This window comes from Bombus huntii, chromosome 2 (genome assembly GCF_024542735.1).
Source record: "Bombus huntii isolate Logan2020A chromosome 2, iyBomHunt1.1, whole genome shotgun sequence".
Classification (NCBI taxonomy): Eukaryota; Metazoa; Arthropoda; class Insecta; order Hymenoptera; family Apidae; genus Bombus; species Bombus huntii.
This window is the reverse complement of record NC_066239.1, coordinates 12,404,869-12,431,854: the sequence shown is the minus strand read 5'-3', so window position 1 is coordinate 12,431,854 and position 26,986 is coordinate 12,404,869. Positions and strand designations below refer to the sequence as shown.

General features: G+C 36.3%; 3 protein-coding genes across 6 annotated transcripts in view; 1 reads left to right on the top strand and 2 right to left on the bottom strand.

The window, feature by feature from the left end:
• Positions 1 to 9,979, top strand: part of LOC126876954 (amphoterin-induced protein 1) — a 291,913-nt gene extending 281,934 nt beyond the window's left edge. The window contains exon 9 of the mRNA XM_050639827.1: positions 1 to 9,979. Coding sequence (XP_050495784.1) covers positions 1 to 857 — 857 coding nt within the window. The 3' untranslated portion in view covers positions 858 to 9,979.
• Positions 9,980 to 10,048: 69 nt separating this feature from the next.
• Positions 10,049 to 26,986, bottom strand: part of LOC126876978 (xylosyl- and glucuronyltransferase LARGE1-like) — a 508,433-nt gene continuing 491,495 nt past the window's right edge. Inside the window, exons 1-12 of one of the 4 annotated variants that reach the window (XM_050639858.1) lie at positions 15,675 to 15,969; positions 14,952 to 15,103; positions 14,776 to 14,891; positions 13,937 to 14,120; positions 12,786 to 13,330; positions 12,548 to 12,697; positions 11,946 to 12,248; positions 11,089 to 11,285; positions 10,885 to 11,026; positions 10,686 to 10,816; positions 10,505 to 10,597; positions 10,049 to 10,264 (exon numbers count right to left, since the gene is read on the bottom strand). In XM_050639858.1, the coding sequence (XP_050495815.1) occupies positions 10,135 to 10,264; positions 10,505 to 10,597; positions 10,686 to 10,816; positions 10,885 to 11,026; positions 11,089 to 11,285; positions 11,946 to 12,248; positions 12,548 to 12,697; positions 12,786 to 13,330; positions 13,937 to 14,120; positions 14,776 to 14,891; positions 14,952 to 15,030 (2,070 nt within the window). In that variant the 5' untranslated portion in view covers positions 15,031 to 15,103; positions 15,675 to 15,969 and the 3' untranslated portion in view covers positions 10,049 to 10,134. Of the gene's footprint in view, positions 10,265 to 10,504; positions 10,608 to 10,685; positions 10,817 to 10,884; positions 11,027 to 11,088; positions 11,286 to 11,945; positions 12,249 to 12,547; positions 12,698 to 12,785; positions 13,331 to 13,936; positions 14,121 to 14,775; positions 14,892 to 14,951; positions 15,104 to 15,674; positions 15,970 to 26,986 lie in introns of those variants that run through there. The other 3 variants (XR_007694652.1, XM_050639859.1, XM_050639865.1) reach the window with 3 other exon arrangements.
• LOC126877180 (protein mesh) lies at positions 17,243 to 25,000 on the bottom strand. The gene is made up of 16 exons (XM_050640011.1): positions 24,244 to 25,000; positions 23,417 to 23,658; positions 23,145 to 23,332; positions 22,754 to 23,069; positions 22,343 to 22,511; positions 22,007 to 22,267; positions 21,632 to 21,822; positions 21,402 to 21,547; positions 21,045 to 21,326; positions 20,359 to 20,828; positions 20,004 to 20,278; positions 19,645 to 19,919; positions 19,400 to 19,554; positions 19,133 to 19,315; positions 17,506 to 17,656; positions 17,243 to 17,434 (listed from the first exon to the last, which is right to left on the bottom strand). Exons 1-16 carry the CDS (start codon positions 24,650 to 24,652, stop codon positions 17,344 to 17,346), a joined length of 3,804 nt encoding a protein of 1,267 aa, XP_050495968.1. The 5' UTR covers positions 24,653 to 25,000; the 3' UTR covers positions 17,243 to 17,343.

Below are 26,986 nucleotides of genomic sequence, written 5' to 3'. Positions count from 1 at the left end.
CTGATGGTATCGGTGGCGGTGTCGGCAGCGGAGTGATCGGCGGCGTCGGCGACGACGAGAGGGAAGAACGAGCGACGCCAGAGCTCGAGAGCGGAACCGGCACCATGTGCCGCGGAGGAGGCGGAAGCTACCGCCAGTATCCGCCGGATCTGTTGGCCTTCTCCGGCGGTCGAGGCGCATCGCCGACGAGCCAGGCGTCCACCGCGCCCGACAACACGCGTCTTCCGAGTCAACATGTGACACCCACCACAGCCGCGTTTGGCTCACCCTCGAACCAATATCCAGCAGCTTTCAAGACTTTGCCGCACAACCGTAGCGTTACACCCTATGGAATTACGAGCTCGTCGATCGCACCAGTAATGCCACGTCATGGCTACGTGACGATACCACGCAGACCAAGAGCACCCAGCTGGAGCAGCGGTCCACCCACATCGCCTACGGATGGATTGGAGCCGGTTTACGATAATTTGGGATTAAGGACGACCGCTGATGGTAGTTCGGTCCTATCGTTGAACAAAAGTCCCGAACCGTTGTCCACGATGAGGAATCGACCTCTACCTGGAACGCCAGGTTCGCACTACGGTACGATACAACGAAGCACACCGAATATATTGACCAGCAGTCCACTCGATAGAGCCGCTCCGGAAGGTGCAGCCGAATGGCCAACCAAACTCGCTGACGAATCGACCGACAGTAATCATCTTGTTGGACAAGCCCAACCGCAACAACAACAACAATCTGGTAGTAGCAACACGTTAGGAAGAAAAGTACCACCAAGACCACCCCCAAAACCTAAGAAGAAGTCAACCAACGGTCCCCTGTACGAGGACGAGGGCGAAGACGGCACAGAGGTATGATCGACGTACGTCGGTCGACGAAGATGAGGCCGCGAGGTCGTGGCCGTGCTGAGGAGGAGAGACGCATGACCGAAGCCACATTAGACCGGTAGTGCCTTTCAAGTTGAAACGACCCCCTCGATGCGCGGCGGGTCGATATTCGGTTGGAGCGCGTAAGTTCCGCCGGCGAACGTGCTGACGAACGAGCGTGCCGGGGGCTTCCACATCCGGTGAACATGGTTCGTCGGGTAAACCGCTGACTTTGGCGGAGAAACACCAGCAAAATTTTTCGGACGAGACGCCTTTGCCGGTTATTCTTTCTTTGTTCATCGTGTATCCTCTCTGTATCTTTTTATGTATTTTATAATTTATTCGGTTCGCGGCACATGACAGGGTTTCCGATCGCGTGGAGGACAAGCATATATTATGTGATTCGTGAGATCGACACACGGATTCTCTACATAGGTCGACGCAACGGTGGATAACGCGAATAACGAGAAATGTGTCGAAGCGATTGATCGAAAATCGACTATGTCTTTCAAGATCGTTTTACAATTTCGGGGAGGAACGTTCGATGAAACGTTTTTTTGGAAGAAACAATCTCGACGATACGATGGATACAACAAAACGCCACGAACGCTCGTGATTGGTTTTACTACGTGTAACGAGAAAATTAGTGGATAGCGGGTTGTGCCGTTCACGGATGATCATAGACAGAATTCATGTAAAATACAACGTAACCGGACATTAGCATTAAGGATAATGTCTCCATATGGAGACGTTCGTCTTATTTATTGACGTGCTTGTTGCATGCCTAACGAAGATCGCGTTCAAACCGCAGCATCGTGAAACGATGCGTTCTTTTATACGATCTATTTGCGAAACGATCATGTGATCGATACCTCTTAATTTTTATTATTTCTATATATTTCCCCTTTTTTTATTATTATTATTTAAATTTTGTACTTCTGTCGATGTGTACTGTGCTATCGATCATTTTACACGATATTTCGACTTTGTTATTGTCCTTTTTTATCCTTAAAGGAAGTGCAAAACGATGCTTTGGTTTTCTACTTCTCTTAGGTTTAAGATTATGTTTCTTTATTGTTTTAATTACATATTACATATTACGCATTGGTACTTGACCGCATCGAACCGGTATCTGTTTTAGCGATATATAAATCGGAATTAAGAGTAACGCACGGGAAACCATGTGCATGGTTCCGCACTATGTAAAAGAAAACGTATTCAAGTAACGGAGATGTTAGAATAACTGTTTCTAGTAATGTTGAGAGAAACGCATACGTAAAATCTTCCGATTATATTCGTTGTTAATGGTAAAATATCACAGATGTTTCAATCTGAGTGTTACGAGGTCGTAAATCGGTATGAAAAGATCGGTCCTATGGATTTTCTCGAGAGTAATGGCGCGGTTTACACGATCGACGTTATAAGATACCGTGATCAAATTCATATTATTCTCGTCCCTCGAAACTACTCAGAAATATTTTAATATTTGCGCAAGGCCATGCTACTTCGTATCTACGAAGAGAGATCTCAGTGTACGTGCATTTTTTCTGGCGAATCGCCGAATGTATGTTGTAAAAAGAAATCATCGTACAGCTTGTACATACAATGTGTATTATACTACTTAAGAAATAGCTCGTCTATCCTCTAATGGTTCGATCTGACTAAGGTTTCGCCGAACCGTACGTGAAACAAGTGATTCTGCACGAAAATTTCTTTGAAAAAGAATGGAAATGGCGACACGTGAAAGCAAGGCGCGTCTAATCCTTGAGTTAGGGATACAACGTAAATCGATCTTAGAACTAACGAAAAAAAAACTGTCGTATACGTAAAACACGAAGAACTGCATATGCGATTCGCGTTTAATTAACAGATTTAATTTAAAAAAGTGTACGAGGAAAAGAAGCTGTACATTCAAAGCGATTGATCGTGAATTATTTCTTCCGGCTCCATAGAACACGTGACTCAAACTTCCTTATCATCGAACTTCGATAGCTTCGATTACGTCCTTCGTATAGGTTCCTCGAGTTTTGGGGAAATTCGCGATACTTTCCGGCCATCGATCTGTTTCGCGTGTCAAACGAAATGCAACATGACCGAAAGGCAAACATTTTTAGCCGATTCAGTATTCTAATGGCCTTACAGATATATAGAAAGGATCATTCTTGGACTAAACGTTTATCGCTCGTAAGCTACACGAACTCGTTATACTTTCTGTACGCTTTATCCGGAGCTTAACGTTGCATTCCCGACTTTGGCGAGGATTTAGGGATCGATCGTTCACGCAACTTGTTGCGAACACACGAGTCCTCATCCTGTAAAGCTAGTTCTAACGGAAGAGTCCCTTCAACGACTTTGAATATTCCTAACAGGCTTCCCGTTTTCTCAACGAATCTTCCAAGCACCAGGAAACGCTTCAAGATAATTAAACGGTTTCGAGCGGCTTTATTTTTTCATAAAGCATTCGCTAATTCTGAATTTACAACGAACAAGCATTTGCTTTTGTGGACCTTTCTTCACTGGATTTTTCCTCTCTGAAAGCGATCTTTTAATTATTTAAAGCAACGTAGCTTGCGCATTATAACCTGAGTTTGTTTGTTAAAAGCACAGGATGTGTCACGTAATTGGAAAGATTTGAACGTTCTGTTTGTTTGAAAATAGTATAAATGGAAGAGAAAGATGTTGAGTGGAATGAATTATTTTCATATTCTGTCTTTTGCTTGAAACAGGAAGACGCATACTTTTGTTTAATCAAGCTAATCCCTCGAGTATTGTATTAAAATAATTTTTCCAGAATGTTCCAATTACAAAACTACAAACTATTCGTAATTATTATTTTATACGATAATTTTCATAAAGTTAAATAACGTCAAATAAAGATAAATACGATAAAAAGAACCGAGCTCGACTAAGAACATTTTAAACCATATTAACGTTCTTTGCTATGTGTTAAATATTCAAAAGACTTCACTTGCAACAAAAAAATGATATCGTATCTGAAAGATCAGACGTTATATGCTATTATAATTGCTAAAAGAGCGGAATAATAAATTTTCGAGATAAATTTTGTCAACTCTTTTTCTATCACTTTATCTATTTTCAGTCAAATAGAAGGTACGATTCTTTATATACATATTTGAAGAAAGAAGTCTTATTCTTCTTTACAACTACTTGGGTAATGATAATGACGTGTCAATTTATGAAACAAAGGGTTTCGTCGTGATAGCGACGAAATATCTTCCCCGAGCATCATAACGCACCTAACAGTATTACGAAACGAATCTAAGGACGATGATGCGATGCCGATGGGACGGCGCGGAGAAAATCGCGGCACGATCGTGTAACTTCGTTTCCTCAGCTACGTTTTAACAAATATACAATCTATTAATGTAATATTCTTAAAAGGAGAGCAAGAAGAGAAGTTAATATAAAATAGGTGCCAATGTACAGTTATCTCTTACTAGTTGTTCTGAAAGTAAGAATTTACTACGAATAGTCTTTGAAAACCTTTCTAAGGAGAAAATTTAACGGAGAAGAAATTTGTGTGTTTTACTCGTACTTGTTAGATAATAGATGTTAAACTTTGTGAATAGAGGATTGCGATGCTGTAATTCACGTTGTAGGGATTAATCGAAGGAGGAGTTGTAACAGAAAATAAGAATCATTTTCTCCTTTCATTTTTTAAAACAATTACACTCTTCAATTATTTCTATTATTTTCGTTTCGATAAACTTCACTTTCCACGAACGCAATTATCTGTAAACGTTAAATCTAATTTCACACTATCCTCAAAAATCATTTATGTATATAAATGTTTCCTATTTCAACTTCAAATTAAAAGTCCCTAAGATGGTAATCAGTCTTATGATTCAACTTACAACATTGGAGATTTGTTACGTAAAATCTCTAACATTTGAAAATCGAACGAATAAGGAAACCAGGAATGTGTACGAAAATTTCCGATGAATGATCTCGAACGCTTCTTCGCACAAAGATCACCACAATCGACCGGAAGCGAGATTACACGAACGAATCGTCGCGAATTATTTTAAGCGGCCTAGCAGAGTCGCGGCTTGTCCGATCCAATTGTTGTGCCACGCCCTGTAAATACACAAGGACCTTAATTGCACGCTAATTCACGACGTTGTTTATATGTAAATGTAGGCACGTACGAAGCAAGCGTGGCACGACTGGTTGGTACGGCGCCACGAGTATATTTTTGTAATTTTGTATTTTGACGAATTCTCCGACTACGATTCGTACCCACGACAATCGCGCGGGGAAGATACGCTTCGTCTGTATTCCACGTTCTTAGTCCCAAGGAATTAACCGGATCCAGAAAGCGATTCGCGCAGCTGTAAAATATGTCGAGACGGTCGTTAGATTCCTAGGATTTGCCTCGTCTGCGATCATCTCCTCGTTTAATTCCTCGTCGTGTGTATGCACAGGTTCTCTACACCGATTTCTTGATTCGCACTGGCGCTTACATATGTAACGGTGTATTTGTCGAGATTACGATTCGATTTAAATTCCAGTATATAAGGGACGGTTGATTAAATATAACGTCGCGTGGATGTTTTTTGAAGGTTGATTCTTCATCCTTGATTTTTCAAGAGCAAAAGATGCTTAGTTTTATTTGAGATTTAAGAAGATACAAATGAGAAATGATCTTAGTTTGTTTTTAAATATAAATATCGACGTAAAAGGGAAACATTTTCGTTTATTTTCACGATGCTAAGGATTTATTTTCATTTCTTGAAAATATTCAGTATACTTTACTATTTGTCCCATAATAATGATCATGCCGTCGGAGAACTAATTTTGCACCTTGAAACTTGTAGAGACTCACAGAGAAATTCGTACCACATGTCGCGTTAATTGGTTCGAAGCACGTTTGCAACAATTGTCATCGAAAATTTACCGATTCGAGAAAAACTCCTTTAGCCCCCAAAGAGAGCAAGTAGAAGGAACGCTGTTCGTCGATGAGATTTGTTTCGCATCGAACGCGTTCGCGTGAACGCAACCCTTCTCGATTCCCCGCTATAGTTACCTCCACATAATGAATAGCGGTACGATCGTACACGCGAAAATAGAACGTATACGATCCCCGCAATTATAACGTAGGGGGTCAACCTCGTCTGCTCTCGTACTATTAGCTGTGACGTGTTTACCAGGGATGCGCATGACGAGCCAATACCAGTCAGCGTGTAATTATTATGGCGAGGATACTTCGTGCGCGCAGTTAGGCTGTTCGTCGCTTTAATGACACTCCCTCTTTGATCCTCGAACGTTGCAATAACATGGTTTATGCGTCTTTCTATTCTACTCTACCGACTGAAAGCACGACTTAGAGGCGATATCATTCGTTCTCTATCGTCCTTCGTGGCAGACCATTTTTCCAATCGATAGACGCGTACAGATACTCCGATCCTTCGTCAACGTCTATCTTCTAATGACTCTGCGTATCTACCTGTCAGGTATATATCCGCTTGAAGTCATTACGCCGTGGCGGAAATTAAAGTCGAGGGGGAGACAGAAAGAGAACGTGAAGCGGGTTGAAGCGGTGGAGAAAGACGGTGCCTAAAGTCCGTGTAATTGCGAATGTCGATGCGTTCTCGTGAGGACACGTCTCGGTTGGTATTTTTAATGAGGCACACGCGAGATTTTCTCGTTTCGAGGCTAGAAACGATCCGAGGGCGTTGGAAACAGGTGAAAAGACTGCTCGCGACGTCGACGAGGACATTAATAGAGCGACGCTGAAAGGACGACGTCCCGCCATTTGTTACCGGTTTTCTGGTTGAATTGTGGAATTATCGACCGTCGATGGGAACGCGTAACGAGCCCTGTTTCTCGCCCGCTGCTATCGACGAACCACAGCCCGAGCGAACACGGCTTGGCCACGTTTTAATTGCCAGATAAAGTTTGCTCCAGGTGGAAATATTAAAAATTCGATTCGGTCAATTGTTTGCGATGTCGATTCAGCTCGACGATTACGGGAGAAAAGGGGTAACGAGAATACGCAATGTTTAATGTAAAATTATAATTCGGCCTTGACCAATTATTTTGCGCAGTTTGCTAATGAACTTGCATGGGCACAATAGTAGAATCACTTTTTGATAGATGTACCTGGGATGATTGCATAATTTCCTGTAACTTATAGACACGTTTTACGGCTTAATGGGTTACAACATAATATTCGAAAGGATGAAAATGTTTCATAATACAAGTTTTGGCTTTTTACTTCGTGGTATAGATGTTGCCGAAAAATGTTGATACATTGAAAAAACGTCAGAACTGGTTAGAATAATTTTTTTCTTAAAAAAAAAAATAAAATCGCGTAAATCGACCAGTTGCATTCTGCATCTTATGCTGCCAGAGATGTACTTAAAAATCGCGTGGTTTTTTCGTCCATCTAGTTTTCAAAGCGCCACAATAATATGGTAATTATCGTCTTCATCGAAGATGTATCGAAAATTGTATATAATATTCTTAGTTTCGTCACCGAGATATTGGCGCCAAGTTCTTGATTTACATCCGTAGGGATGCAGGCGAAAGTACCGTCCAATACACCGATCCGACTATAACAATCTGGAGGTTAGACGCGTGTAATTAATTTTATTTCACTGATAGATGTGGATGTTCCAAAATGTAGTATTTCGAGAGAATTTCAAACCGATCATTTTTATGATAAATTTTTTATATAATGTATTAATATTATTTTTATTAGAGGGAGATTTATAAATTTATCTGCCACACATAATCGACGGAAACAATTTCTTTGGAACAAATAAAATTATAGGACTAAATATAATAGTACTCTTTTTGGAAGTTGATAAATTACTGTCGTTCAATTATAGCTAATTATAGCTATAAATGATAAATTCGGTCATATGAATACATTTAATACTTTTAGAATGGAAGCTAAGTGTCTCGCAAATGTTTATTCTATAATAACGTATTCATTCGAGAAGCATCCACGGGAAAAGCGAATAATGTTGAATACATTCCAAAAGGGACGATAATAATCTTCCTAATTATCCTATTTCCGTTTTTAAACGCATTTTTCAGCCGCATTCTCGCTGGTTCTTTCAAGTGTAGTTCATATTCCGAGAGAGTTTATAACAGCTTACTAATTCTCGGAAATGAAAGATAAAACGCTAATTTGATTCAGTATATGACTGATGGTATGAAAATCGCTAGCAACGATACAAGTCTGACAAAAAAATTCAATTTCTCTTAACGTCAAAAGTCATCTCAAAATCGAAATTATAAATTTCTGAACGAGTGATAAACTCTTAAACTTAATTTTCGAGCATTAAACGTATGCTGCTAACGATATTCTTGCTTGATAGTTTGAATCGTGTAAATTTAAGTGTATTATGTGCGTATCATATCTGTTTAAATGCCGTTCCTTTGCATGTGCTGAGAATCGCGTAAAATTTTGTATAATGTTCGCATCTGTTTATTCATCGAACTGTTTCAACCATTCTTCGAAGACTGAAACTTTTGTAATTGAAAAACTACGTGATTCCGTTTTGTGTAACTTTCTCGATCCAAAGGAATTGCGCTCACGACAAAAACATAAAATGGTTGAATATAACTCCCAAAGTGATCTACGCGACGTTCGCGCAAGAACAATTTTCTTGGGTTAATTAAACATTGAACGGTCATGCTTTGAAAGCTGTTCGAACAAATACTGTTCTATGAGAAGACTTCATCGCGACTCGTTACATGATGCGATAAAGGTTTGATGTAAACCAGCGTTGTCCAGATTAAATTACAAACTTTAGAATGTTTCCCTTAAATGGTTAAAGTCTCCTTTGTTACACTATGGAAACATTAGTTGATGTCACGTTATATATAAAAAAAAAATACATATTGGTGAATCCTCTGTTTCTGGCGAAGATACGAAGGAGCTTAAAAAAAAGACAGATATATATATATATATATATATATAGAAAGCTTTTTTATTTACGGATGATGCTGGTATAAGTCTCAAATCAATTAGTTACTCAAGGCTACTTCTCTGAATTTTGGAGCATGTTTGTGACGAAGAGTTTGAACCTTATGTCTTTGAAGTTGGCACAAAGAGATAAAACATAAAGTAGCCTTGAGCAGTCAACTGATCTGTAGCAAATACTATTTCAAATAGTTCTAAATGGAAAAAAGATTATGCTTTCTCGATTGATCGCTCGAATTGTGTCCTAATCATCGTTGAAACTGCCTAACTCATTCCATCGCCACTTGTTTAAAGAATATACATATTAAAATAGGACTTTCCACATGTATACTGTAACGTGTAACGATAGTACCGTGCAGAACACGAAGCATGTTCCTGACGAAGTGTTGTTAGGGCGCCGTTTTCTGTGGATCAGCCGCGTCCAGGTTTCTCGTACTTGATGAGCGTGTACGCGGACTTTTATGGGGCCGAGTTATGAATAAATGACGTTTCATTAACATATTTTCGTATCTCGTACAGCTCTAAGTTGTACAGGATAAGAACGCTTTAAAGTGTTTTTATCATAAATAGGGATTATTATAAATGTAAAGGAACTATGTTTGCGTGTCACGATATAGGTGTAAGAAACTCTCTAGGGAAAACGTAGCGATCAAGAATTTTTCTTTTACTTTAGATTCTAGATGACATAGGAATGTTAAGGATGGATAATCGAGGTAAAAATCTTTGCGAACGTTGATTATGTCTTCTTTTTTCTATTTTATTACATATTCTCTTTTTATTAATTTTCGCGTTATTATTATTGCTATTATTATTGATAATATTTACCGTCGTTAATATTTAATATTTCTATCGATCTATTGGATTTATATCGTTATGTTGCGCTGTTACTATCATTGTGATCATTATTATTTGTAGGAAGTTTTGCCAGAGAAATTGTACTACTTGCCTTGTAACGGAATTTAATTTTATTCTGTCAACATTTCGGCTGATTATAATTTATACGCTATTGTCAATGTACTATGTATATCACTGTAAATACTATACATATTTTATAAATGAAATATTTAGCGTGACTGTAATATTAAGAGAATGTACTGAAAGCACCACTCTGTACACTCCACGATGGTTAAATTTTAATAAATATTTCCCAACCCCATCATAGTGTTTCAATCTTGCTTTACCTAATATTTAATTAATAATTAATAAAGAATATAGGCAAACATACTCATCTTTTTTGATATCTTTTTATTGAGAAAATAGCTATAATATTTGCGTTTTTGTAATCTCTATTGTCATTACAAATATAATTAATTACTTTTTGGTTTCAACAGACTTTAATATTCTCTCTTCTTTGGTCATTTTCTTTAACTTCAACAACGTCTGCATGCCATATTTCTTCACTAATTCTTCAACGAATTCGTCCTTCAACTTTTTTAGGCATCTAAAATGCAAATTAACGATAACAACAAATAACAGTGCAATGTTATATACCATAATTGATTTATTCGTTAAATACACACAGTGCTTAAAGTAAATAGAGGATATAGAATCTTAAAGTACAAATAACCTTACTATTGAATAAATTCGTACAAGCGAAGGACACGACATTTTAAATTTTTGTCATTAATTTCACTCTTCCCCCAATTACTTTATTGACATTATATATTTATTGCCACGTTACCTTCTATAAATAGAGTCAGTTCTGAACTTGCCGATGTCGAGACTAGGGGCGTGAGGCCGATGGATAATGAATGTATCCGGCAAGACAATGTACCTATATAAATCTCCAATTTATGGTATCGCGCTATAGTGTTCGGTGTTTTAAAGTCATTTATAAAGGATATTTATGAAACGCTTCTTACTTGTAATCCAATACCGTCAAGTGTGTTAGGTAGGATACCTTGTTCCATCCAAAACCGATGAATCTGGTATCGTATCGAGGCGCCTTTCTTGAGACCACGATGTAGGGTTCGAAATCTGGTTCCCAAGAAACCTACGATGATATCAACTTTATTATTTACGTACAAGCGAGATGATTCAAGTTGTTTTCAGTATATGTACTTCGTATGGTTCCATCGTATTCCTCCAATAACTGTAATTTGTGGCAGCGTGCCCCTGAGTCCAAACATGGTAACGAAAAGTGTATAGAACGCCACGCTTCAAGAACTTCAAAAGTTCATCCTTGTTAGCAGGAAAGATAAACCTATAAAAAAGATAATAATGTGCATCGCGCGATTCTTTGTTCCGATTTTAACGAGGAAATACCTATAACGCTCGGTCTCAAACGCCGGAACGATCAAAGCTACTTTGTCCGACTCGCTGATATTCAGTTTAATGATATAGTTCATAAGGGATTCGTGTAATCCGTACTGCGGCAAAAAGTCGACGTCCAATTGGAAGATAAACGGTGTCGATATATACGACATCGCAGTATTTCGCAAATAATTAATGGGATAGAGTTCCTGGATGAAAAGAGTTCTGTATAATTAAATATGAATATATATATTAATATCTTATCTTATAAAATATTTTAAAATATTTTCTTTCGTTTGGACGTTGCAAAATTGACTTATAACTGTCTGCATACATTTACATAAATTTCGCTGAATTTGATCATCATAATGCGCGAAGGAAATGTTGCCCTTTTTTTTTCAAGAATCTGTTGGCCATTCTAGCACCAGATTCTGCATCTATTGAACTTCTGGCGCCAGACTTTGCCCCACTTGTTAGAATACGTAAAAACTTATGTATATATAGAGAGAGGATCGTACGACACCCAAATACGAGAGAAAAATGACTGTGCATCTGTTACCATTCAAGCAGAATCCATTCGTATACTTTTTCGATAATCTGATGAAAATCATATTTCGAATGCCTTTAAAGATAATTTGCATGAAAATATAAAAATCTGCAATTTTTTTATCCCTGTCGTGTCTGAGAATTATCTTATTTTAAATTATCATGGAGATTATTAATTATCCGCAACGAAAGTAATAAGGATATTAAGACGATCAAACAAAATATGCAAGAGCTAATAGAATAATTCAACATCTTGTAGCTATTTAATAAACTTTACTATTGAAATACGTGTACAAGATGTAGACTCTCGTAGATAGACATACCCCATCCTTATACACGACATGGTATGCAATGTTCTTCCTGTTTCTCAGCTCGATGGAGCCGCGCACGAACTCGAGGAAATTCTGCACCTCAGCGTCCGTAAGGTATAGAGCAACGCTTATGGTACCGGGCCAATGTTTCGATAGGTCTTCTAGTAACGGTATCCTTTCCACGCTACACTGAGTTGCTAGAGCAATGTCTGTTGAAGCATATACATTGTACTCATATTCAAGGAGAAAAGGATGAGTACGATACAACGTGGTTGCGCCTCTTGTAAACTCTCGACACAGAGTCGATTCGTTGTACTAAAAATCCAAAATCTCTATTTTACTAATATTAGTTGCTAAATCGTACTATAAAATGTTCCATGCAATGTCGACTATATTATATTATAACTATAAATTGAAGATCATTTAATTTGCAAGCTATTGGATCGTTTGTAGGTAAGTATAATTAACACAATTGTGCGGATAGTCTATTAAAAACCTTATAATAAGACAACATAAGTAATTTAACAAATTAATTACATTAAAAATGAAGCTTTTCTGATAATATTCTGATAATATGTATAAATATTCTTTGTTTTAACAAAAAGGAAACTTACTTGCGATACAGTTTCGTGTTTATCACAACCAAATAAGCGTTTACGTAATAAGTTTCCGTCCATTTCAAGGAAGACTTTATGCAACTTACGAAATTGGTTAATGTGCTTATTATATACATCTTGCTTGCGAGGGGAATTCCAATGTACGATCTAAAAAAAATCGCTTAGTGTTGAGGAAGAATTGCTTTAGAAAGCAAAGCCCTGAAAATGTGTTTCAAGGAAAAAGCGCGTTACGTACGTTTATTTGACTAGTGTCGCGATAACAGATATCGCTAATCGTGTGATCGCTTAACTGAATATTCCATGTGCACTGTATTTTATATACTATAGATGAATGCTCTTTGACAACAGCATTTATTATATCCTGATCGGCTAAACTAGTTTCCGGTATATGGACCAGAACACGCTTCGCAACAGTTTCCCACAGGCTCATAAATTTCCTCTTACGGAGTTGTTGCAAGTGCATTAGCATCACGCCAGTGTTAAAGCCTCGCCCCAGAGCTGGCCATGGTCGCTGACCGTAAGACAATGCCTTTATGTACCAATGACTCTGATTTTCCGTCAGCCCTAGGGCCTGATCGCTCGTGAACTTCTCGAACATCTGCCAGAGCAAACTAACATCGTTTAACACGGTCACATCCGTGTCGAATACCAGCACTTTATCCTCCCGCATCGCATCCGGCAGAATTAATTTCAAGAGACCGTAAACGCCCGAGTAATGTTTGTTCGGTATCCAGGACACCTTTGGCACCCATTTTTCTGCTTTGTAATACGTTAAATTCACTGAAACGTTGCAAACATATAGAATTCGTTGATATCGCTCAAGGATAATTGCGTCTAAAAAAATGTTTATCATCCATTCCTTAAATTTAAATAACAGAAATTTTATATTAATGTGTTGTTCAAATTTATTTCACCGGCCGATAGTCATGTTACATGCTGGTTATAATTGGATCAACGACTGTTCGACGTTTTTCATATCCAACTTTCCATATTAATGCATTTGTATGCATATTATTTATACATACATGTGTGATGCTTGTTCACAAGAAGGGAAAAAGTATAATTCACTGTTTTAAATTAAGAGTAGTGAAAAAATTGGATAGGATTTCATTTTATATTAACATGAAGAGTGTAACGAGTACGTGACCTAAATTATTTGCTGGATAGATGTATTCTCTTGGAAGCTTCATTTTGTTGAAAAAATTGAATATTCTTTTAAAATTCATAAAAGGCATATATATATACATATATTTATATTTATATATAGCGTATTTTTAAAATATATCTAATTGAAAATATTCCAACAATATCTTTCTTATAATTTTTTTAAAAACATTTAATCTAAGAAACGGATGAGACTACATCCGCGGTGAATTTTTTACGAACCGTATGGTAAATCCCACGTTTGAAATACTGTTGTCAAGGTCCTGTTTGCAACTTCATCAACAAGCAAGTGAAAGTGCAAAGGTTTAGTGCGGTAGAATAAAACGGATTTTACCACTGTCACCAGAGCAAACGTTGAATTGTATCCAGCGCATACCATCGCAATGTGTATAGTCTCGCATTTTACCTTAAAACAAATCGCTAATCTTCATCGCCTTCATATTTAAATTTTTTATAAATTATATAGCGTGATTCTTAATTGCACGATGATATTTTATAATTTACAAAGGATATATTATATCTGGTTTTACATTAATACGGCTTAGTACAAGTCATTTAATCATTTTTATTAAGTGTTGAAATATTCTCTCTCCTCCTGCTGGTTTAATGAACATATGTTCTAATTAATCGTAATTAAAAAAGAAGGTTGAACACTTTATTCATATATAGTAGTATTTTCCTACTTCATATTACAAGTGTATCTCTTAAAGAAATAGAAGAAAGGATAAATCAACATGAAATACAAAAATTGGAAGAAAGTTATTAATTTCTTTTTTTTTTTTGAGAATGAAAAAAGACAAAATTGTGTGGGTGTTCAATTGAATTTATAGGACAAACTACATTTATTTATTGCTTGCATAACTTTACTATTTAATTACACAACCTACGATATCAAGTAATATTTTCTTGCTGATCATAATCCATGAAAATCAACTAACAAGCTAAAGGTAGGACACAATTAAGAATCACTCATTAAATGTACTATACTTGAAAATATTCTGCAATGTTCATTTTTAATTTTCGATTCAAGATGTACCAAGAAACGGTCTAAATTTGTGTACCTCGTTATGATTATTTTCTAAGTGCAGCTTTTCCACGCGTGGACTTTCTTTCTCTACGTCCATGGGCGAGCTCAATTTATTGTTAAGTTTGAAGGAATTGATATCGGCAGAAGGAACTATAATAATAGACGAAAGATCAATATTACGGAATATTGTAGTATAAACTCGAGCATTACCGTTCAATAGTAAATACAGGTAAAAAATTGTGGATAGTATTAAAACACCGAATAAACATCCTAGCCATGATCGAGCCATTGTAATATGACAGACATATTTCCCAATTCGTAGAATGATTAACGAATGAGCTCTGTTACGCAAATGCCAAGATCTATAAAGAAAAATGAAAAATCAATGTAGCGATTGGAGGTACAAGTTACACGTTCAAATTTTAGTAAAGTAGACTAATCAAGAATTAAATTTTGTGCAAATGAATGATAAATACAGTAGTGCTGCACTAATTGACCTCAAGATCCTGCCTGGGCAGTTAATAGCAACGAAGCGAAATCTTGACCAATTAACACGATACTACTGTATGTTACTATGTTATGCTGTTTTTGGAGCCGTTCTACGTTTGTCTTATTTTCTATTCTACCTAAAAATTATGCAAATATAAATTTCCCTATGTTTTGTACAATATTTTTTTTTTTTTGTCTATTACAGTATTGTTATATATACTCTTATTATACGTATAAGATATGTAAAAACATCTAAAAGTTTATAATCTATACAGATATTTTGACAATTTAAATTACTTGACATGCGCAAATGTGGCATGGAACAAAAACAAAAGAGATAGGTTAATGCACTTTGTTGTAACACAATTGGCTTATTGGAAACAACACCATGAAATAATATAAACTGGATATAGGATAACTAAATATATAGAAAGGAACACATACCTCCAATGTCGCAGTTTTTGTCACCGTCTGTCACGCACTTAAATTCATTGCTCCAACTACTTTGGGATACAGGGTTCGAACGTGATTAATTCTATATGTGAATTTGCAGACATAAATCTCCTCGGGCACCAGCACTCGTTTGCGTTTCAATTAATCACTGTTATGTCTCGGAATGTTTGCTGTAAACTAAGCAAATTCGCGTAATTACAGTTATCTAGGAACAATGACGGAACAGCACGCATCCTAAACACTCGAAGCCGGAAGTCTAACATAAATAGTTTAATCACTGGATAACGTAGTAGTAGAATTACTACTCTGTCTGAGCAACACAACAAGAGACGTCGAACAGTCGGTAACTCGTTACGTAGTTACCCACTTTTGTTACGAGAGGGCAACATCAACACTGTGAACTGAAGTTAGTCGCAAGTAATATAGGATGCCAGGATGCCACATACATATGTATGCAGTGTATGTTAGATTTTTAAAACTAGATTTTCCCCAAAAGTTGGCTATGTAGGTATAATGTAACAATTATTCATGATGAGACTTTTGAATATATATATTCTTAATACTTATATTAATCTAAGTTCATTGAACTATGCATGATACAACCTTCAATTGTATGTACATCACAGTTATCGCATTGTACATTGCATTAACAGATAAAGCGGTAAAATAATAGTATTGTTGTATTTATGGAAGTATGATCGCGGTTTGATAATTATATGTGATATTTAAATGCCATCTTTTTATTTTATAAAATTTTATAAAATACTTTAAAAAATTATATTTCATAACCCGTTTATATATTTTGTTGATTGTATAAAATTCTAATTATACATACATACACAGAGTGTCCTACTAACTCTATTATAAAGCGATATTTCAATTACTTTTAATGATACTTAAAAATGTCACAGCAACAAACTATTTGGTTTAGAGGGACAAATATTATGATAAACAAGCATTTTTGAATATATTTTTTAATATATTAATCGATCCAGTTCCAGATTCTCTATAAAAAATTAATAGGTACTTTAAATTTTATTTTATAAAATTTATCATACGAAAGAGAAGAAAGGACGTAAGGTACTGTTTTTATATTTGTTTTCCTTGTCCTTCTCATTAAGAAATATATGATTCTATTTTAAAAAAACATCGATGAGCTTGAAATCTCGAAAAGTGTGACGTTAAGAAAAAATTTTTGTTCACCATAATATTTGTCCCTCCGAACCAAGCAATCTATTACTTTGGAATTTTCCCGTATCATTAGCAGTAACGGAGATATTACCTCATAAGAAAGTTAGTGGGATATCCTGCGTATCGAATATTTTACATGTACAGTATTAACATTAATATAAAATAATACTATATTAAATATGCTTTCCACCTTATGCAGAAGATTTATGTCATAAAATGTAGTCTGACAGAGAAAAAATGAATCTTTAGCTGCACTCTAAATTAAATGCTTTATGTCACGTTAGCTACTAACTAAACATAATCTGAACAATAACTATAAAAGTAGTTGTACAGAAATTATATTATGTATTAGACATATTTTTCTAAAATAAATATAACTAAGTCTTGAAGTGAGTAAATGATAAGAATACAATGTGCAATGATATGAAACAAGTTATAAAAAAAATTTGTATAAAAATACGTCCATTATTTAATTTATTTCTGTTGCTTTACTGGTGTGTGAAGTAGGTTCTTGTTCATCTTTGAGCTTGCGTAATCTTTGGAGCTCTGTACTTCTCGCTCTGTAGAAAAAATGAAAAGATTAATATTTGATTAAATTACCATTTGTAACTTACGATACCAATTGCAATACCTATGCAATGCTTCCTCCTGTTCTCTTTGTTCTTTCTGTGTCTTTAGAAGTCTGGATGCCACAAAAATAATCAGTACTATAACTGGTATTAGGCAAGCAAGTACTATACCAGCTGTGATACCTGCTTGACGAGAACTATATTCCTGTTGACCTGTGATTTTCAATACAATTTATAGCATTAATATAATTGACGATTACACAAATGAAAAACATAGTAATCGATATAATATATACACATATAAAAACAAATATAATTCAGAAAGGATAAAGGATAAAGGACGAGAATAATAAAAAAAATGAAAAAATAATAACAATATTTTTGGTGGAAATTTCCATTCCACTATGAAAATCAAGTAGGTATTAAAACGATTTATCAAAAGTGTAGTAAATGCATGTGGAATAGAAATTTCCTGAATATTTAAAGGTATAGAAAAGTTTATTGAACTGCATTTTTTTACATTAATTAGCAAATATTTTGTATAAAAACGTCACAATAAACTTCCATTATTCCAAACAATAATGCATTTTAATGCAATCAAATATTTATACTATACATTACATATTATAAAAGTATAAAGCTTATGTGCGGTATAACAACGTAATAATGTATCGTTTTGTAAATAAAGAACATTTCTATTCCACAGCAAAACCAGTATATATATATATATACACACATTAAGTCTTATTAATTCTGGGCGTAAAATTTAATTCATTTCCTATGACGAATGAATTTATATCTTGTGCAAATGATATTTGAGTGTGTGTGATTTAATTCTGGATTATTTCGAAAATATGACTGCAAATAATTACCAGAGATGAGATAAAAATCGATAAATGTCTGTTATGGAAGAGATGTTCCCCAAAGAAAAAGAAACATATAAATAACGAACTTCTGAAATGTCAAGTATATTGCGTGAATATTATTTAAAAATCTATGAAAATCTAATATTATTGATATTTTAGACGTCACTTTCTTTACTGGGACTTCCAGTTTTTCTGGTAGAGTCTGTTGTACTTTTTTCCGATTCTGTCAGAGAAGTGGGTTCTTTTAGATCCCAATCTTTATCTTCAAAATCAATATCTGGTCTGTTAGGCAAAGGCTCGTGTGTACGATAAACTTTGTCATAAGAATGAGGCTTTTTAATCATACTCGAACTAGTGCTAGTGTCGCTAACGGGTGAAATTGGTCTATCGAATGATTTTAACCGAGACAACAGCGTTGAATCATTGTCAACACCAGAACCGCGTTCAGAATAACGCCACGATTTCAAGGAACTTTCCTGCGCTTGATTCTTTCGTACATAAAGAAAGGCGCCAGCAACACACGCTATTACAGGAATTAAAACGGCGCAAATAATGCCCATTGTTGTCCATGCTGTACGCTGAGCATACTCGATCTGACCTATATTTATGTAATACCAAAGAATTTTCTTTTATTTCTCTTGTAGTTGGGGTAGCCGTTTTGATAATGAATTATTATTTTCAATGTGCGAAATGTAGCCATGGAGATCAATAAGATTTTCGAAAGATAAGTATACATAAGTTATAGAAAAACAACAGGTGATTATTGTATGATACTTTGTCTTATTAGAAAACAAATATATAAAATTATAATTCAAATACTCACGTAGACACTCCGTATATCCGTACTCCGGCACGTTCCAACGACCTTCGGGGGTGCATACACGTCGTTGATCGCCAACCAATATAAAGTCCTGATTGCATTCAAAAGTTACCTTCGTACCTGGCACGAAGAAGAAGTTACTCTTGCGTCCGAAGCGTGGTGTCTCCAATACACCGCATGATACCACTGAAATAATAAAAAATAGAACGTGAAACAAATTATACAAATAGTTATTGACTTAAATATCCTCTAAAAACTTTTGTAACTCACCTCGTTCATTTATATTGATATCCCTTATTTCAGTGTACGTATTGTAATAATTTTTCGTGAAATGAGCCATATCACGATTGAGCGACATTGCGTAGTCATATTGACACTGATATGATTGTCCACAAAGATCAGCAGCTCGTTGTATATCGTACGACCTGCAATGGAGGAAGATAAATATTTTCTTTATAAACAGTTCGATATTTCGTTATTCTGATGGATAAATAGACTATTAAAATAACAGTCACCTGTTCGAAGGTAGTATCTCTGCAGGCGTCTTACGCCACTCGGGCTCGAAGGTTCTATTGGAATAATAACTCGCAGTTCTGCCAAACTCTCTGGTGAACAATGGTCCTCCTTTATCGTCGTCTTCTTTATCTTCCAACATCCAATGAATCGCAAAGTCTTTATGTACAGCCTCAAAGTGGTTCAAATTGGACGCTGCTACTTGCTGTCCATCCGGATTTGTCAAGTCGTCCGCAATGTCAAAATTCCATTTTCCAAATAGACCACTGGTTTTATTCTAAGATGAAATAGATAAATTTATAAATTCTATATATTTGTCAATATTTATTATATAAATCCATATTTATTTTCTAAATCGTACCAAGTACGTCCAGGGTAAGTAAACTCTGGCTGACATGTATCCTTCGTTTTCGATTACTTCCACACCTGCACCAGTATCAAACATGATGATCACTTCACTCTGATTTAAAATGTACGTGGGTGTATAAACAACAACGCCGGTAAAGTGTTGAAATTTTATGGATGGCCTATCGAAGTATACTCGACGATTATTGGCGAAGACATCGAGGCGATATCTCCATTGCGAGTGTTTTGGCCTTAATCGAACTTCTATGGTTGCTGAATTATTTCCTCTTGCTGTATAGAAAAATATTAAATTAATTCCAATAGGAATTATCAAATTTTTATAACTTTACTAGTTTCTGTAAATTAATTACCTGCTACAGATGTCAATTGCGTAGCCCTAACTTCACCATACACGTTATTCGGCAACTGCTCGAATCTACCTTGCACGTCAAGCTTATCTTTCAGATTATTCACACGTACTAAAACGAACTCTCCCTTTCCATTAAAGGTATATTCCAAGCCATCGAATGTTGCAATATGAGGATCACCAAACACCGTCGCGATAGCTGGAGACTGATAAGCGATACAATCTTGACTTGGTCGTCTTTCAAATCTGAACGTTTCACAACCGACTGCGTGTTCTTCTTGCCACATACAACACATGTAAAATGGTATTATGTCGTGGTACCAATGAGAAAGAGTTGGTACTTTGTTCGCCTCGTCCCATGGATAGTATCCTAAATTGTGGGACCTATGTGGTCTCGAACCCCATTGCTGATCGTAAGTCAACATTAGATAGCCATTTTTATCGTAGCAACATTGCTGCTCAGAACCGTCCATGCTAAAATTAAGAAGTAAAGTATGATATAAAAGAAAAATCGGCAATGTTGAGCTATATTAAAGAAGAACTGGGAATAGTGGAAAGGATGAGAAAAATGTTTCTTCCGATTGTATCATTACTTCGTTCCAATAACAATTTCAAGCAAACATACATTAAAAATTAAAATACCTTTTGCCTATAAAATTCTACTTCTATACTAACAGAAATCTTACTTACTTTGGCGCCCCTGTTCTCACACAATGATGCGCATGCAGATTATACATGCAATCCAAATTCGAATCTTTATCGCAATCGTAATCCGGAAGGAAACGACCTTTGTCATTTAATGCGTGTTTTAAAGTACACGGACACAGGGATATTTCCGCCGCAAAATTTTTCAAATATCTGTCGTTCATGATCCACTTGTCGCAAAGTCGTTGAGGCCATTTTGATCCATACCCTCTTTCCCATTGTGGAGCAAAGTACCAGGCTAATGGAATTGGTCTACTCCATAGGCTCCTATACAAATATTTTTTGTAATTCGACTATCCAAATAATATCTAAAAGTATTTTTTTTACATATAATTTACATACGGTGTGATGTTAAGGCCAGTTTGTTGCTGCGGATCTGTTAAATTGAGCTGGATAAAACCGAAAGTCATGTCTTGCTGATAAGGATTGCTTAAGTCACGGTATGCTGCTGGTCTTATAATATAGCTACCCAAATTCGTATATGCTGTCTACAATTTTTCAATTATAATATTTTTTTTAATTGATAATAAAATTAAATATTATGTCACGGGCAAATGATTTCACGAACCAACCTCCAAATTAGTGATGTATTCAAATTCGGGAGTAGTTTTCGTCTCACGATATCCCCACAAAGATATTTGTACTCCCGCGTTCAAATTGCTGGTTAAATTGTATCGATCCCAAGTAATTTTTATTTCAGCTGGATATGCTTGGTGAACGCTATTGGACACAAAGATTTTCTCGGTCGCTGTAGCTGGGGTTTCTGATAAGAATTATTATAATTAATGTATATCTTTTGAAGATCATAATTCTTTATTCATCTTTATTTCGAATTAAATAGCTACTCTTTTAAATTATTATAAAGAACCGTAAAAACTACGACAATGATATTTCTTAGTTATATTCCTAATTATATTAACAAGTCACTGCGTATGTTATCAGCTTACCAATGAAATATTTTCCCTTCCAATTGTATGTTTTACTGTCACCAATGCTAATCGCGAATCGAATATATCCTTGTGCCTTCACGAATGGTTGAACACATATCGCTCGGTTTTTGTCCACTACAGTACCTATCACCCACTCACTTTCGAACATACATCGAATTTTCTCAGTCTCGTTGAAACACGGACCAGTAATATTCACGATGGTACCGCCTAACATGTTTCCGCTTTCGGGTGCAAACACAAGAGGCAAATTTGCTCCAGCTGGAAAACGTATTATTATATACGACATTATCATTAATTATTAATGATTCCTCGCTACGCGTTGTTCAATCTTACAAATATCTTTATTGCAAACTGCAGGCATTATGTTTTCATCTATCCTAAACATATGACGTCCTGGAAAACCGTTCGCCCATCCTCTTCCGGTTAAATCGCGAATCGTCGACATTTGAGAGAAGGGCTTGTATTCGTAGCTTCGTGTGCCATTTCCAGCGTTAAAACCGACCTAAGCAGAGATAACACTGGTTAATTAATTTCGATCGATTAATTATAAAATTAAATAGGCAACGTTATATGAAGGAAACTAGGAAACTTCCCGAGTTCCATTTCATCACTGAAATATATCGCCGACAATAAATTTATCATTACACGATAAACAATTGTGTTCCTAAATAAATCATAAAATTCTTATATTAAAAGCGTATATGTATTTGATGCAGTCGTAATATAAAAGTTGAATGAACTTACAAATGCTGGGACTCCACCTTCTCCATACATTGTATCACCACCAGCTTCCGTGTGACTGCTCCATTGAATATTCAGGTAATTAAATATGACGTAGGTGTTCACTTCATCTGTGGCCAGGATCATTTGAAACGTGTTCGTGTTGTAAAGGGAGTTATCGATACCACCGGTGAAGGACATATTTTTCCACGTTACTATGACTGCGTGTTTAGGGTCGAAGGCATCTGTACCAATAATTCCTTCGCGGATATCCCATTTGAGGCGTTCACGCATTTCGACGCCAAATTGATCTGTTCTCCTTTGTAAATCTCGTTCCAGTCTACAATTCGTTTTCGTGATAAATTCCAATATCATCTAAAATGTTATTTAATAATTTTAGTAATTTTTAACTTGCCTAAAGTATACACCGGGTCTCCTCTGATCTATGTCGGTTGGTCTTATTTCTCCTATGCGACATTTACTGAAAAATATCCCTATAAAACTAGGATCGTTCTTCCTTGGCCAATCTTTGATCGGGAATACGAGAGGATATGTATAATGTATCGGAGGATCGCTAAATTCTAGGAAGCCATTCATTGATACCTGTAATTTTTTAAACGGACAATATTTTTAGATTAGATTATCTAATAATCACTAATGATAAGAGGATAACAAATAGTAACATACTCTGGTGTAATTGAATCTGAAGCCAAAGAATGGTAATTGAAAATTGAAATTCTTGTGTACTTGTGGCGTCGAAGCTTGGATTTCCCTTTGATAATCGCCTTCGTCATCGCTACCACCCTTGTCGAAGTACCAATACATAAATTCTGATCGAATTTCTTTCAGTCTCGTCTCTGTTAAGACATAATTTGGAACTGAATCATCTGGACGAGGCGCGTATCTGTCTGCTTCCGGTAAATCGGAATCTATAAGGATACACGAATTGCAATATTTTAGTATCGATATTTGATATCACGTGCGATAATTTCAAGCATTTGGATTTTTTAGTAGCTCGATTAATAACTCTATAAGAAAATGAAAATACTGCTACCAGTTTTAGCAGATTTTCTGTTAACATCGCTGTTACGTATCCACAAACAACGTCAACGAGCGAAATATGTTTACAGGGGCGATAACACGATCATTTAGATTAGACCAAATGTAAAAGTAAAAACAAACGAAATAATTTTAGTCTAGATATGAGGAATATATCTACGTGGAAGGAAGATTGAAAAACGAGTTACAAAAGATACAATCCAATGATTCATTCGATTCATACTAGAGTGAGTAACTGATAAAACAGATAAGATGTGATTCGTTAGTTGGACTATATATAACAAAATAATACATTCACCAATTAAAAAGAATGTATTTGACTTACGTACAACGTTTTTTCGCTAAATAAATTTCCTAGAATTTAAAAGACATTCTGTCTTGTTTTATTTTTTCACATTCTTTACAGAAATAGAAAAAGAAATAGTGGTCACGCCCTTTGATATCGAAATACTTACCGTACCTCACATACTTCTCATTCTTTTTTCCGATCATTTTCTTAGAGAAACCAGACGAAGACATGATTTTACCCTCAGGTATATTTTTTTCGTCGGGGTTGTCATTGGTACTGGCTGGGACATCTTCCGCTCCTGTCTCCATTCCTTCCTTGTGATCATCTTCATCTTTAATCAAGTCCACTACCTCGGATAAATCTTGCGTTTCTATCGGAGATATTTGTCCGGTATTCTTGTTAATTTCTGGGTACATCGATTCCTTATTATCCAGCCTATCCAGTCCAAATACACTTTCGAACGTTTCATTTTCAACTTGTGCTGATATGTGACTGGTCAGTAGAACAAGAAGGCACCAGAAAACGATCAACTTTGGGAAAGCAAAAACACGACCGAGATACGATTCATTCCGCATTTTCAATATCCAGAAGTAAATTGTACCGATTTGTCTGATTTAGTAAAAGAGACTGAGCTTGGTTTCAGGTAACGAGTAGTGATAGCGGTACTGATATCAGTAATATTGTGATAAAGCTCGTTTATCTTCTTACTACGGATGGATAAGGTAACGTTGAAACTTGAACGAATAAAACGAACGAAGAACTAGTGACCCATTTTCGAAAGGATACAAAACGCCCTTTAAACGAGATAAAATTTGTCTGCATTTACTCTCGATTTCGACAAGCAGAATTTGGGAAAAATGCCGGATTTTAAAATGAGAGACTCGGATGCACGAGCAATATAAATAATTACAATAGGTACACCAAGTTTGAACATAATCCGTTTCAGGTACGGTTATCGTCCGTCCGGATTTTCCCCAACTTGTCCTAGACTTTTCTTTAGGATGACCGGTGTTTCTGTAGTGATCTGAGTTTCTTAATGTTTGTTTGATGTCCAAACCGTCGCCCTCACTGATCATCCGTATTATCATGCTATGTGTGCGTTGCGCGCGATGACCTGGCTTGTGTCAGACGCACCTAACTAATACAGTGGAATCTCTGATGTCGAACATAATTACGAACTGTTCGGAAATCGATTTGTTCGAAAACTGAAATCATTTTCCTATAAAAATTGACATAGAATGGATTAATCCGGTCCTGATGCTTTTATAACAGCATTTAATGCATAAAATCGTGTATAAAAAAAAATACATAAAATCTTACATAAAAGGAATATATAAACTCAAAAAATATCTAACTTTATTAAGGAGAGTTTCCTTTCATTGAATCATAGGGTCCTATACGTGAATTGTCTTGGATCCGAGATATGTACGAACGCCATTCTCATGTTTGAATATGATCTTTTTTCACCTCTATCGTGGTTCTAACAACTTTCCTTTTCGATTTGCTGCTGTCCTTCTTCGATTTCATAATGATTTACTTAATCATTAGCTAAGCTGACTTTTTCTTGACATTTTTGTTCGAACATTGAACCATTCGAACTTCGAAGGTGTATTGTATCCATTTGTGCAATAAAGCAAAGCGGTAGCAATGCGGTGGAATCTTAATTGTTCGACAAACAAAGAATATATGGCTCACTCGTTTTCGTCTGCCGAAAACTGTATCGAATAACATGATAATGCTTGTGGTTTGAGGTTGCATGTGGTCAGGCGCTGGTGCGCGGGATAAGGATTACACCCACATTAGCACAGCAATGAATGCCTAACGCATTTATTTCTACAAAACTATATACAAAGGACGATAACTATGATTATAACTGCACACAATAAACGCTACAACGACTAAATTAAAGACTAATAATAACGCTTAATAATATGCTTAATGATATTGAGAGTGTAAGATGTAAAAAAAAGTGAGTGAGACGAAAGACTGCTTATGCTTTGGTGTCTATGGTAGAAATATGGCTATAGTCTTATCCGCTTGTGGCTACTCGATATCTGACGTCATCACTACGTGACGATTAATCGAGGGATGATTGAGAAATCATCCGTGGTAAAGGCCATGTTGTAACCATAAACGCCGAGGTTACTGACACTACGTTGATTCTAGTTCGTACCACCAGCGATCCGTCTGGAGTAGCACTCGAGGAGTCATTTTTCGCGTAACATGACCAACAAGGTTTTCGGAAATTTGGATGTAACTTCAATGTCAGCTCTTCTGAATTTCCGATACTCAATGAGTAACGAAAGAGGGTCACCTAGAAGAATGTCCTCGGATCCAAGCTAAGACCACTTCCGAGTCAAATCAGGCATAGCCGGGTTAAAAGGACAGAGCTAGTTTTGATTTGACGACGAATAAATTAACTCAAACTCCTGGAAGTGACTTTCGCAGAATTTGCCTTCGTCTGAAGCAGGGCTCCTGTAACTGACTTCTTCCATCTCCTGAAATTTCTGTAACTGGTCCAAAAGGCGCTCGTTGGTAAGACAATGTAACATAGGAACTTGCTGGCATGGATTCCCAACAGGACCCATAGGGCCCGCTAAAACCCAATCAAATATGGTAGACCGAGTTGGGGACTATCTATGTTTACCCTTCGGACTGCGCTGCCAATAACCATTCCGTTTACGTCTGCCTCTCGAATCGCATCCACTTACTCGGATTTATCGAACTCGTGGTCAGTTAAATGAAGCTCTCAGACATGAGATCGTCGGGTATATTTTATTGGAACCACTCGGAATAAACTCGGCATAATTAAAACTGTCAGGGGAAAGAAGCTGTCTCGTGTCTTCAAGGATCCTACCTTCGTTTCACCGATCTTCGATGGGGATCTTCTTAACTGGCCAAGTTTTAAT